The sequence below is a fragment of the Hemitrygon akajei genome, chromosome 25 (assembly GCF_048418815.1).
Source record: "Hemitrygon akajei chromosome 25, sHemAka1.3, whole genome shotgun sequence".
Taxonomy (NCBI): Eukaryota; Metazoa; Chordata; class Chondrichthyes; order Myliobatiformes; family Dasyatidae; genus Hemitrygon; species Hemitrygon akajei.
Window position 1 is genome coordinate 53,820,226 of NC_133148.1, and position 14,333 is coordinate 53,834,558.

The 14,333-nt window shown below is 46.5% G+C and overlaps 1 protein-coding gene across 1 annotated transcript; it reads right to left on the minus strand.

Annotated features, from left to right (window-relative positions):
* Positions 1 to 1,261: 1,261 nt before the first annotated feature.
* LOC140716638 (large ribosomal subunit protein mL52-like) lies at positions 1,262 to 4,010 on the minus strand. The gene is made up of 3 exons (XM_073029458.1): positions 3,839 to 4,010; positions 3,129 to 3,193; positions 1,262 to 2,331 (listed from the first exon to the last, which is right to left on the minus strand). The coding sequence occupies exons 2-3, from the start codon at positions 3,171 to 3,173 to the stop codon at positions 2,152 to 2,154; spliced, it is 225 nt and encodes a 74-aa protein (XP_072885559.1). The 5' UTR covers positions 3,174 to 3,193; positions 3,839 to 4,010; the 3' UTR covers positions 1,262 to 2,151.
* Positions 4,011 to 14,333: the final 10,323 nt, after the last annotated feature.

Sequence of the window (14,333 nt, forward strand, 5' to 3'; positions counted from 1 at the left end):
TTTGTACATTCTCCATGACTGCATGGGTTTCCTCCAGGTGCTCCAGTTTCCAGACTTACAGGTTAGTAAATTGGGGGTATGCTACATTGGTGCCAGAAGCATGGCGACACATCCTTGGACGTGTTGGTCTTTGATGTAAACAACACGGTTCACTGTATGTTTGCGATGTTTACGTGATAAATAATGCTCACCTTCTTGATATAGTTTGTAAGGTCAAACTTGAATGCAGAGTACAAGGTTATTGGCATGTTTTTGGCAACGTGGAAGGACGGAATCTTGAAATCCATGTCCATAGATCCCCCAAAGCTGCCAAACAGGTAGTTAAGAAGATGTATCAGGAGTTGGCCTTAATTAGTCAGCGGTTGAGTCAACAGCCACAGAGAAATGTTCCAGCTCCATAAAACTGGTTAGACCAGACTAGGAGTATTTGTTTTCATTTCTGGTCACCTCACTATAGGATGGATCTGGAAGCTCTTGAGGGGGTGCAGATTCGGCAAGATGCTGCCTCAGTTGGAGAACGTGTCTTGTGTACAAAGGTTGAGAGAGCTAGGTATTTTCTCTCTGGAAAGGAGGATGTTGAGTAGTGACTTGAAGGAGGTTTGAAAGATGGTAAAAGGCAGAGACAGAGAACTTTTGCCTTTTGCCAGTGCCTTTCTCCTAGGGAGGCAATGACTCTTGCAAGAAGGCATCATTTTAAGGTGAATGGTGTAAAGTAAGGGGGGGGGGGAGAGAGAAGAAGGATGTCACAGGTGTGTTTTCAATATAGTGAGTGTAGAATGCACTGCCAGGGACAGTGGTAGAGGTAGAGAGATTAGGTACACTTAAGAGGCTCTCAGGCAGACACATGGATGAAAGAAAAATGGAGGGCTAGGTCAATCTTTGAGCAGGTTAAAAGGTGGGCACAGCATCGAGGGCTGAAGGGATTGTACTGTGCTGTAGTGTTCTATGTTCATTTGCTCTACCCGGAATTTGTTGGTTTCCCTGTCCAGCGAGATGTTGTGGAAGGGAAAGTTGCTGACTGGCATATTCCAGGCTGTGGGACTATATAATGAGGGACACACTGATGCTCAGTGCAGCCAACACCAAGGCCTGGCGGGGAACACCCACCATCTAGGGGTCTTCTGCTCCTGGACAGGGAGGGGCTCTAAAATGTTGTATTAGTCTACCTCTCCAGCCAGCCACATGAGCAGCAACAATGCTACTGGTTTGAAAAGAAAACACTACTGAATGCATTGACCAGGAATGAAAAGGCTCTGCACAGTTTATTCTTGTATATATTTTATTGTGAATAAAATTTATTTTGATAAAAACAACCTGCATTGTGTCAAGTTTCCAACACCATGTCCAAAGCCCTGTACTAAGTGACCCGATTGATAAAGGGCAAGCACGTCTTCTTCACCAGTATACCATCTGTGTGGGCACAACCAGGGAGCAAGGGAGTCCATACCCCACTCTTACCAGAGCTGCTTGAATCTCTTTACACCTGGCCTATCTAACACTTCCAGTAAGCTTTCACACCTTCCCACAGAAGGGAACAGTCTAGGGTCACGAGGAAAGGAAAAACCTGCAGGGCCGCAGGGAGCAAGCAAGGGAAAGACATGGGGGCTGCCCCAGAGTGGGCCAGACTGAAGAGCAAGGTGAGAGGTCATGGGCGGTGGAATCCCAGGGGGTCAACACAGCAAGACTCCAGGAACCCCCAGCCCCAACACTAACCGCCACCTCTCCTGGGATCTTGCTGTCCTGAAGCCACCTGAATCACCCTCCTTCCTGGTAGAAAGGGACACATGGATGTCACCTGCACATGTTTCTGCGATGCTGCTGTTCCGATTCAACACAGTCCTCCCCCAACCCCAGGAATGTGAGAGATGCACGGGCATTGATCTCTGCCATTGCCAGGAACTTGCCCTGCATAATTACACCCACCCAGAGGCAACAAAGGATGCAAAGCTGTTGCTCCTAGGATCTTGCTGTGCTATTCAACCCCAGTGCCCCCACCTTGAACCTACACACCATGCAAAAAGGAGGGGGTGAATGGGATGAGGTACATGGGATCTTCTCTCCAGCTGCACCCATCTCCCGGAAGCCCTCCAACCCAACCAACTCTCCCGTTCCCGACAGACAGACCACATAGGAGCAGCGCCTGGGGCACCTTTATTCAGAATGGGTGTCCCTGGCGGTGTGAACCTGCGGGGCGCGGTGTCTGGCCCTGGCTCCCTTGGGACGGAGCTGAGATTCAAGTTGTTCTTCCTGCTGCCTGCGGAGGGCAGCTTGCTCGCTCTCCCACTGCTCGATCCCCCGCTGCAGCTCATTGGTCAGCATTACAATCCGTCCCTGTGAAGGACAGCGGGCAGAGTTACAGAGGTGCGGATGGCAGGGATCAGAAGGGCCGGAGTCAAGGAGTGAGTGGACGAGTCAGGACAGAAGGAGCTGAGACTGAGATGTGGGCAGGTAAGAGCTGGGAGCTATGGGGTCAAGGAAGACAGCGGGGGCAAGGGGGAGGGAGGGGAGAAAGGGGTGGGAAAAGGGGAGGAGGGCAAGAGGCAAAATGGGGGAGGAAAAAGGGTAGGGGCTGAGTGGCAGAGGGATGAGCAGGAGAGGAGTGGGGAAGGGGTAAAGATGAGGCGGGCTAGAGGGAAAGGAGTGGGAAAAGGTGGCTGGGAAAAGTGGTGGGGGAGCGGAGGAAGAGAGTAGTGAGGATGGGTATATGTTAAAGGGGAGAACATAAAAGGGAAGGGGGAGAGTATGGGTTAGAAAGGAGAGAGGAGAACGGGAGAAGGAAGAGTGGGGATGGACTAAGAAAAGGGGAGAGGGAGGGTGGGGAAGTGGGGATTGTGAGTGAAGGGGAGATGGGTGTGGGGAGAGTAGGGGAGGGTGTGGAAGGGGTTATAGTGGTAAAGGGAAAATGGGAAGGAGAAATAGAGGAGGGGGAAAGGAAGAGAGGGTGGGGGAAGTGGAAGTGTGGAGACGAGGAGGTGAAGTGAGAAAGGTGGGGTTGGAGGGGAAGCCAAGAAGGGAGAGGTTGCAGGGGAGAGTTATGGAGGAGTGAGAGGTGGGTGGGAGAGATGAGGAGAGGAAGTGAGAAAGCCAGCGCGAGGGAGGTGGGAGAGTAGGGGAGGGAGGGGACTTACCGCCATCTGAGCTGCCTCCTGACGCCTACGGATGTGTCCCTTCATCGGGGGTGCTGGACGCCCATCTATTGGTGAGGGAAGGGGTGAGGGGGTAGTACAGACATAGTCAAAATACAGAGGCAGTGAACCATAGGGTGAGTCACATGGAGGGGCTCATTGAGGAGACGGGGGTGCGGCTAGGAATGGAACAACGATTCCCAGCAGTAGGTGACAAACCGGGATTTGTCCTTATGGGGGAACAAATGTATGTGCATACGTCAGACATTGAATTTAATGATATTATGGGAACTCGCGTGCATACGTCAGACATTGAATTTAATGATATTATGGGAACTCGCGTGCATACGTCAGACATTTAATTTAATGATATTATGGGAACTCGCCCAGTTGTGAGGATGTTTGTAAACTGGGTGTTCATAACCAAGGTCAGTCTGTAGAGAATATCAGGGCAATCTGAAGGTTAAAGGGAATATGAGTAACCTTTGGAAGATAAGATAAAGGAAAATCCTAAGGAGATTCTACAAGTATATTAAGGTTTGTCTTAGGTCATAGAACAGTATTCCTTTGCACATTTTTTGCTTGTCACTTTTGCTTATGTAAAGTGGTTTTGTAAAATTCTCATTGTATTTCTTCTATTCCTGTAAATTTCTGCGAGAAACTGAACCAAGGTAGTATATGGTAACCTATACACACTTTGATAATCAACTTACTTAGAAACTGAGGATGAATATCGATTGTCCATGTGTTGGAGCCATAGGAAATGAGTGAGGTGTTGAATGAAAATTTCTCTTTGTTTTTATTGTGGAGTTCATGGAAGCTGAGGAATTAAGGGAGATAAACAACACAGTGAACTCCTGTGGCCTTATCCCTCGGTAATAAGTTTACCATTTTGAATACTGTTGAGGGACAATCTACCGGGGGAGCCGCAGCCACTGGGTCTCCTGCACTAAATCTGGTGCTGAGGCTCAGAAGAAAATGGAGGTGAAGGGGATTGCACATTTAAAGGAATAGAGATGAGGTTCTGTGGACATGACAGAGACAACCAGGATGGTATGTTGCCTTCTGGGAGTCAGGGGCAGGGACGTCTTGGATCAGGTCCACAGGCTTCTAACTGGGGAGGGTGTGCAGCCAGAAGTCTTGCTATATATTGGCACCAATGACTCAGGGAGGAAAGGCAAGGAGGTCCTGAAGAGAGATTTTAGGGAGCTAGGTAGAAAGCTGAGAAACGTGACCTCCAGGGTAGTATCTCTGGATTGCTGCCTACGACATGCACCAGTGAACTAGATAGATAGATAGATAGATACTTTATTCATCCCCATGGGGAAATTCAACTTTTTTCCAATGTCCCATACACTTGTTGTAGCAAAACTAATTACATACAATACTTAACTCAGTAAAAAATATGATATGCATCTAAATCACTATCTCAAAAAGCATTAATAATAGCTTTTAAAAAGTTCTTAAGTCCTGGCGGTAGAATTGTAAAGCCTAATGGCATTGGGGAGTATTGACCTCTTCATCCTGTCTGAGGAGCATTGCATCGATAGTAACCTGTCGCTGAAACTGCTTCTCTGTCTCTGGATGGTGCTATGTAGAGGATGTTCAGAGTTTTCCATAATTGACCGTAGCCTACTCAGCGCCCTTCGCTCAGCTACCGATGTTAAACTCTCCAGTACTTTGCCCACGACAGAGCCCGCCTTCCTTACCAGCTTATTAAGACGTGAGGCGTCCCTCTTCTTAATGCTTCCTCCCCAACACGCCACCACGAAGAAGAGGGCGCTCTCCACAACTGACCTATAGAACATCTTCAGCATCTCACTACAGACATTGAATGACGCCAACCTTCTAAGGAAGTACCACTGGGGCCATCTAGGTGAGAGAGGGATTTGTGCAGACTAAGAATTGAAACATCTGGCAGATAAATGTATGGCTAGGGAACTGGTACAGGCCCAGGGGTTCAGATTTCTGGATCATTCGGATCTCTTCTAGGGAAGGTATGACCTGTTCAAAGGGACGGGTTACGCCTGAACCCAAGGGGACGAATATGCTTGCAAGAAGGTTTGCAGTCAGCGGGATGAGTTGCAATGTAAAAGGGGAACAAAACTGAAAAGGTTGCTGAATACAGGACTGCAGGTGTTATAACTTGAATGCACACAGTATACAGAATAAGCTGTGTGAACATGTAGCACAGTTACAGAGTGACAGGTATGACATTGTAGGCATCACTGAGTCATGACTAAGGGAAGATTGTAGCTATGAGCTTAACATCCAAAGATACACATTGCATCATCGAAAGGAAAAGCAGGTAGGCAGAGGTGTGGGGTGGCTCTTTTGCTAAGAAATAAAATTAAATCCTTAGAAATCTGGAGTATTGTGTACAATTTTGGTCTCCAGGGTTAAGGAAGGACATCCTGCCTGTAGAGGAAGTGCAGCGTAGATTCACGAGGTTAATTCCTGGGACGTCTGGACTGTCTTAACGCAGAGAGGTTAGAGAGACTGGGCTTGTACACGCTGGAATTAAGGAGATTGAGAGGGGATCTGATTGAAACATGTAAGATTATTAAGGGATTGGACAAGATAGAGGCAGGAAATATGTTCCAGATGCTGGGAGAGTCCAGTACCAGAGGGCATGGTTTGAGAATAAGGGGTAGGTCATTTAGGACAGAGTTAAGGAAAAACTTCTTCTCCCAGAGAGTTGTGGGGGTCTGGAATGCACTGCCTCGGAAGGTAGTGGAGGCCAATTCTCTAGATGCTTTCTAGAAGGAGCTAGATAGGTATCTTATCGATAGGGGAATCAAGGGATATGGGGACAAGGCAGGAACCGGGTATTGATAGTAGATGATCAGCCATGATCTCAAAATGGTGGTGCAGGCTCGAAGGGCCGAATAGTCTACTTCTGCACCTATTGTCTATTGTCTATTGAAAGAGGTGACATAGAATCAGAAGGTGTAGAATCCTTGTGGGTAGAGTTAAAGTACAGCAAGGGTAAAAGGACCCCAAAGGGAGTTATATACAGGGCTCCGAACAATAACCAAGATGTGGGCTATGAATTACAGCAGGAGATAGAAAAGGCTTGTCAAAAGGGCAATGTTACAGTAGTTATAGGGAATTTCGATACGCAGATAGATGGGGAAAATCAGGTTGGTGCTGGATCCCAGAGGAGGAATTTATAGAATGCCTTTGAGATGGCTTTTTAGGGCAGTTTGTGGTTGGGCCCACTAGAGTATTGGGTCCTGTGTAATGAACCAGAATTGATTGGAGAGCTTGAGGTAAAAGAATGCTTAGGTCAATGATCCTAATATAATAGAATTCACCATGCAATGTGATGGAGACGTCGTAAGTGATGTGTGAGGAAGTGGAAGTGAGGCAAGCAGGCAGGGGTCCGTGCCAGGCAAAAAGCAAACCCTAGCCGGCTAGCTCTCCCATCCATTCTGCTCTCCAATGTCCGCTCCCTGGACAATAAATTGGACTACATCCGACTTCAACGAAATACTCGGCAGGAGTACAGAGTCCGCTCTACGTACGTTTTTACAGAAACATGGCTCACTGATGGAATTTCGGACGCTGCCATTCAGCTAGACGGGCTCGCCTTGTTTCAAACAGACAGGGATGCAGCTCTCTCCGGTAAGACTCGCGGTGGTGGTGTGTACATTTACATCAATACGGAATGGTGTAAGAACTCTGTGCTGGTCTCCAGATACTGCTCATTGCTAGTGGAGTTTGTGGCTGTTAGATGCAGACCATTTTATTTGCCACGGGAATTCACCTCTGTCCTTATATTTGGTGTGTACATTTCCCCCAGCGCTTATGCTAAGGAGGCGCTCTGAACTGTACAGGGCTATTAGCGAATTGCAGAATGCAGCACACCCTGATGAACTGTTTATTGTCGCCAAATAAACCACGCAAACCTTAAGTCAATGCTCCCCAAATTCCATCAGTATGCAGACTTTGCAATGATGGGGGAGAACGCATTGGACCTGGTTTACACAAACATCCCTGACGCTTACCGGGCAGAGCCCCGCCCCACCTCAGATACTCAGACTGCATCTCTGTTATGCTAATCCCAGCATACAGACCGCTCGTCAGGCGCTCCAGACCAGTTAAGAAGCAGGTGAAAACCTGGCCAACAGGAGCAATCTCTGCTCTTCAAGACTGCTTTGAGCACACTGACTGGCACATGTTCAGGGAGGCTGCAACTGATGGCGACTCTACCAACTTAGAGGAGTACACAGCATCAGTGACCAGCTACATCAGCAAGTGCATTGATGTTGTTACTCTGTCCAAGACCATCACTATACGCGCCAACCAGAAGCCATGGATGACCGCAGAGGTGCGTGCGCTGCTGAGGACCCGTGACTCCGCCTTCAGAGCAGACGACAAGGCGTCCCTAACAACAGCAAGGGCCAAACTGTCCTGGGCCATCAGAGGGGCAAAGCATGCACACGCCCAGCAAATCCACAGCCACTTCCAGGACAGCGGCGACACGCGGTGCATGTGGAAGGGCATCCAGGACATCACCAATTACAGGACAACATCACCTGACTGTGCAGGTGATGCCTCCCTCCCAATTGCGCTGAATAACTTTTACGCTCGTTTTGAAGTGGAAAATGACGTGGCGGCGAGGAAGTCCACCCCTCCTACGAATGACCAGGTGCTGTGTCTCACCGTGGCCGATGTGAGAAGAACCCTGTGCAGGGTCAACCCATGGAAGGCTGCTGGACCAGACAACATCCCTGGTAGAGTGCTCAGAGGATGTGCAGACCAGCTAGCTGATGTTCTCACTGACATCTTCAACATCTCCCTGACCAGCGCCACCATTCCAACATGCTTCAAGGCCGCCACCGTCGTCCCTGTGCCGAAGAAGTCTTCAATGTGCTTCCTAAATGACTAACGTCCCGTTGCACTTACATCCATCATCATGAAGTGTTTCAAGAGGCTCGTCATGAGGCATATCAAGACCCTGCTGCCCCCCTCACTGGACCCCCTGAAGTTTGCGTACCGTCCCAACCGCTCAACAGACGACACTATTGCCATCACCCTCCACCTGGCCCATACCCACCTGGACAAAAAAGACACATACGTTCCGATGCTGTTCATAGACTTCAGTTCAGCATTCAACACAATCATCCCTCAGAAACAGATTGGAAAGCTAAGCCTACTGGTCCTGAACACCTCCCTCTGCAACTGGATCCTAGACTTCCTGACTGGGAGACCTCAGTCAGTCCGGATCGGGAGCAGCATCTCCAACACCATCACACTGAGCACGGGGGCCCCCCAGGGCTGTGTGCTCAGTCCACTGCTGTTCACTCTGCTGACCCACGACTGTGCTGCAACACACAGCTCGAACCACATCATCAAGTTCGCCGATGACACGACCGTGGTGGGTCTCATCAGCAAGAACGATGAGTCAGCTAACAGAGAGGAGGTGCAGTGGCTAACGGACTGGTGCAGAGCCAACAACTTGTCTCTGAATGTGAACAAAACAAAAGAGATTGTTGTTGACTTCAGGAGGACACGGAGAGACCACTCCCGGCTGAACATTGACGGCTCTTTGGTAGAGATCATTAAGAGCACCAAATTTCATGGTGTTCACCTGGGGAGAATCTCATCTGGTCCCTCAACACCAGCTCCATAACAAAGAAAGCTCAGCAGCGTCTCTACTTTTTGCGAAGGCTGAGAAAAGTCCATCTCCCACCCCCCATCCTCATCACATTCTACAGGGGTTGTATTGAGAGCATCCTGAGCAGCTGCATCACTGCCTGCTTTGGAAATTGCATCATCTCGGATCGCAAGACCCTGCAGCAGATAGTGAGGTCAGCTGAGATCATCGGGGTCTCTCTTCCCGCCATCACGGACACTTACACTACACGCTGCATCAACAAAGCAAACAGCATTATGAAGGACCCAATGCACCCCTCATACAACCTCTTCTCCCCCCTGCCATCCGGGAAAAGGCACCGAAGCGTTCGGGCTCTTACAACCAGACTATGTAACAGTTTCTTCCCCCAAGCTATCAGACTCCTCAACACCCAAAGCCTGGACTGACACCTTACTGCCCTAGTGTTCTGTTTATTATTTACTGTAAAGCCTGCACTGCTTTGTTCACTTTATGTAGTCCTGGGTAGGTCTGTAGTCTAGTGTAGTTGGGTTTTTTTCCGTGTTGTTTTTTACGTAGTTCAGTCTAGTTTTCGTAGTGTCATGTAACACCATGGCCCTGAAAAACGCTGTCTCATTTTTACGATGTACTGTACCAGCAGTTATGGTCGAAATGACAATAACAGTGACATGACTTGACTTGACTTGACAGGGAGAAGCTGAAGTCAGATGTATCAGTATTACAGTGAAGAGAGGCATGAGAGAGGAGCGGGTCAAAATTGATTGGAAGGGGACAGCAGAGCAGCAATGGCTGGATTTTCTTAGAGGTATTTGGAAAGCCCAGGATAGATTCATCCCAAGGAAGTTGTTTACTAAAGGCAGGGTGACGCAACTAATCCTGACAGGCAAAGTTAAAGCCAATATAAAAGCCAGAGAGCTTATTAACAAAGCAAAATAAAAGGGAAATTATAAGTTTGGGAAGCTTTTAAAAAACAGAAGGCAACTAACTAGAAAAGTCATAAAGAGGGAAAAGATGCAATACAAAAGTAAGATAGCCATTAATATTGAAAAGGATACCATGATTTTTCAGATATATAAAGAGTATATGAGGAATGAGAGCTGATTTTGGACCACTGGAAAATGTTGTTGGAGAGACAATAGACAATAGGTGCAGAAGTAGACCATTCGGCCCTTTGAGCCTGCACCGCCATTTTGAGATCATGGCTGATCATCTACTATCAATACCCGGTTCCTGCCTTGACCCCATATCCCTTGATTCCCCTATCGATAAGATACCTATCTAGCTCCTTCTTGAAAGCATCCAGAGAATTGGCCTCCACTGCCTTCCGAGGCAGTGCTTTCCAGACCCCCACAACTCTCTGGGAGAAGAAGTTTTTCCTTAACTCTGTCCTAAATGACCTACCCCTTATTCTCAAATCATGCCCTCTGGTACTGGACTCTCCCAGCATCTGGAACATATTTCCTGCCTCTATCTTGTCCAATCCCTTAATAATCTTACATGTTTCAATCAGATCCCCTCTCAATCTCCTTAATTCCAGCGTGTACAAGCCCAGTCTCTCTAACCTCTCTGCGTAAGACAGTCCTGACATCCCAGGAATTAACCTCGTGAATCTACGCTGCACTTCCTCTACAGCCAGGATGTCCTTCCTTAACCCTGGAGACCAAAACTGTACACAATACTCCAGGTGTGGTCTCACCAGGGCCCTGTACAAATGCAAGAGGATTTCCTTGCTCTTGTACTCAATTCCCTTTGTAATAAAGGCCAACATTCCATTAGCCTTCTTCACTGCCTGCTGCACTTGCTCATTCACCTTCAGTGACTGATGAACAAGGACTCCTAGATCTCTTTGTATTTCTCCCTTACCTAACTCTACACCGTTCCGATAATAATCTGCCTTCCTGTTCTTACTCCCAAAGTGGAGGTAGTAATGGGAATAAGGAAACAGTGGACAAACTGCTAAATATTTTGTATCAATCTTCATTATGGAAGACACTAGCAGTATGCTGGAACTTCAAGAGTGTCAGGGGGCAGAAGTGAGTGAAGTTACCAATTCTAGGGAAAAGGTGCTTGGGAAACTTAACATTCTGAAGGTAGGTAAATCACTTGGACCAGACGGTCTGCAGCCCAGGGTTTTCCAAAAAGGTTGCTGAAGACAATGTGGAGTCATTAGTATCAATAGATTCTGGCATGGTTCCAGAGCACTAGAAATTTGCAAATTTCACTCCACCCTTCAAGAAGGGAGAGAGGTAGAAGAAAGGTCAATAAGTCTGACCTCAGTGGTTGGGAAGATGTTGGAGTCGATTGTTAAGGATGTGGTTTTGGAATACTTGGAAGCACATAGAACACAGAACAGTACAGCACAGTAACAGGCCATTTGGCCCACAATGCAGAGCCAAACCAGCTAAAATGCAAATCAAAAACACCCAAACACTAACCCCTCCTACCTATACTCTCCATCTTCTTTAAACCATGTGCCTATCCAAACTTCTCTTAAAAGCCTCCAATGTATTTGCTTCTCCCACCAGACCAGGCAACACATTCCAGGCTTAAGACCATTAAATGTAAGCGGAGAATTAGGCTACTTGGGCCATCGAGTCTGCTTTGCCATTTCATCATGGCTGATCCATTTTTCTCTCAGCTTCTTCCCGTATCACTTCATGTCCTCACCAATTAAAAAAAAATCCACCAACCTCTGCTTTAAATATACATAAAAAACTTGGCCATCACAGCTGAACGTGGCAACGAATCCTACAGATTCATCACTCTCTGGCTAAAGAAATTTTTCTTCATCTCCATTCTAAAAGGAGGCCACTGTTCTGAGGCTGTGTCCTCTGGTCTTAGACACTCCCATCATAAGAAACATCCTTTCCACATCTACTTTATCAAGGGCTTTCACCATCCGATAGGCTTCAGTTAGGTCACCCCTCATTCTTCTGAATTCCAGTGAATACAGGCCCAGAGTCATCAAACACTCTGCATTTGACAAGCCATTTAACCCTGAAATCATTTTCATGAACCTCCTTTGAACACTCTCCAATGTCAGCATATAGTTTCTAAGATAAGGAGCCCAAAACTGCTCACAAAACTCCAAGTGAGGCCTCACCACTGCTTAACAAAGCCTCAACATTACATCCTTGTTTTTATATTCTAGACCTCTTGAAATGAATGCTAATAATTGATTTTGCCTTCCTCATCACAAACTCAACCTGCAAATTAACCTTTAGGGAATCGTCCACCTTTGTGCCTCACATTTTTGTATTTTCTCTCCATTTAGAAAATAGTTAACCATTTCATTTCTTCTATCAACATGCATGACCATACACTTCCCAACACTCTGTTCCATCAGCCACTTATTTGCCCATTCTACTAATCAATTTAAGTCCTCCTGTCGCCGCTCTACTTCCTCAAAGCCATCTGCCCCTCCACCTGTATTCATATAATCTGCAAAGCAATCAACTCCATCATCCAAATCATTGACATATTAACATAAAACAAATTGGTCCCAACACAGACCCATGTGGAACACCACTAGCCAACCAGAAAAGGCTCCCCTGATTCGCACTCTTTGCATCCTGCCAATCAGCTTTTCATCCATTTTCAGAATCTTTCCTGTAATACCGTGGGGTCATAGCTTGTAAAGCAACCTCATGAGTGGTCTTCTGAAAATCCAAGTACACAACATCAGCTAATTCTCCTTTGTCTACCTTGCTTGTTATTTCTTCAAAGAATTACAACAGATTTGTCAAACAAAATTTTCCCTTGAAGAAACCATGCTGACTACAGCCCATTTTATCAAGTACCCTGAAACCACATGTTTAACAATCGACTCCAACGTCTTCCCAACTACTGAGGTCAGACTAACTGGCCTATAATTTCTTTTCTTCTGCCTCTCTCCCTTCTTGAAGAGTGGAGTGACATTTGAAACTTTCCGGTGTCTGGAACCATTCCAGAATCTAGCATCCAGAACTCTGAGTAAAACATTTATCCATCACATCCCATTTGAACTTATCCCCACTCTGGTATTAGACATTTCAATCCTGGTAAACAGAACCTCTCTCTCAACTCTTATCTATGCTACTCATTATCTTGTAAACCTCTATCAGATCTCCCCTGAGCCTCTGGCACCCCAGAGAAAACAACCCAAGTTTTCCAGCCTCTTGTGATAGCACATGCCCTCTAATCCAGGCAGCATTCTGGTAAACTTCTTGGGCACCCTCTCTAAAGCCTTAATGGTGGGGCGACCACAACTGTACATAATAATCCAGATGTAGCCTAACCAGAGTTTTATAAAATTGCAACATCACCTCCTGACTTTTGAACTCAATGACCTAACCAATAAAAGCAAGCATTCCATAAGCCTTCTTAATCATATTATTGACATGATGAAATAGGCCAAATCTGTTGGAATTCTTTGAAGGAATAACAAGCAGGATAGACAAAGGAGAATCGGTGGAGTTTGTGTACTTGGGTTTTCAAAAGGCCTTTGACAAGGTGCCACATACATGAGGCTGCTTAACAAGAGTGTGGTATTACAGCAAATATACTAGCATGGATGGAGAACTGGCTGACTGGCAGGAGGCAAAGCGTAAGAATAAAGGAAGCCTTGCCTGGTTTGGCTGCTGGTGTCTATATTGGGACCTTTCTTTTACGTTATACATCAATGATTTGGATGACAGGTAGGTGGAGAGGCAAGTAGTGTTGAGGAGGGAGGAGACAGATTAGGAGAATGGGCAAAGAAGTGTCAGACATATAGTGTAAGGAAATGTATGGTCATGCAAAGTGTATGGTTATGAAAAAAAATGCATAGACTATTTTCTAAAGATACAGAAAATTCAAAAATCTGAGATGCAAACAGACTTGGGAGTATTTGTGCAGGATTCCTCAAAGGTTAATTTGCAGGTTGAGTCCGTGGTGAGGAAGGGAAAATGTTAGCATTCACTTCGAGAGGACTAAGATATAAATGCAGGGATGTAATGTTTAAGTTTTATAAGGCTTCACTTGGAGAACTGTAAACAGCTTTGGGCTCCTCATCTTGGAGGGGGTTCAGAGGAGGTTCACCAGAATGATTCCGATTGATAGCTCTGGACTTGTACCCACTGTTATTTCTGAATTATGAGCTGCGAATCTCATTGAAACCTATCAAATGTTGAAAGGCCTTGATAGAGTAGATCTGCAGAAGATGTTTCCCATGGCGGGGGAGTCTAGGATCAGAGGCCACAGCATCAAAATTGAGCGACATCCATTTAGAACGGATACAAGGAAGGATTTCTTTAGCCAGTGTAGTGAAACTGTGGAATTCATCGCCACAAGTGGCTGTGGAGGCCACATCATTGGATACATTTAAGGGAGAGGTTGATATATTCTCGATTAGTCTGGGCATTAAGTGTAATGGTGAGAAGACAGGAGAGCTGGGCTGAGAGGGAAATGGATCAACCATGAAATGGTGGAACAGACTCAAGGGCAAAATGGCTTAATTCTACTCTTATCTTATGGTCTCATTGAAATGTGTTGGAACATCCAAATTGCAGCTGGTGGTCTGAAAGCACATTAAGGTGGATAAATCCTATGGGGAGAGGTCTCACCACATG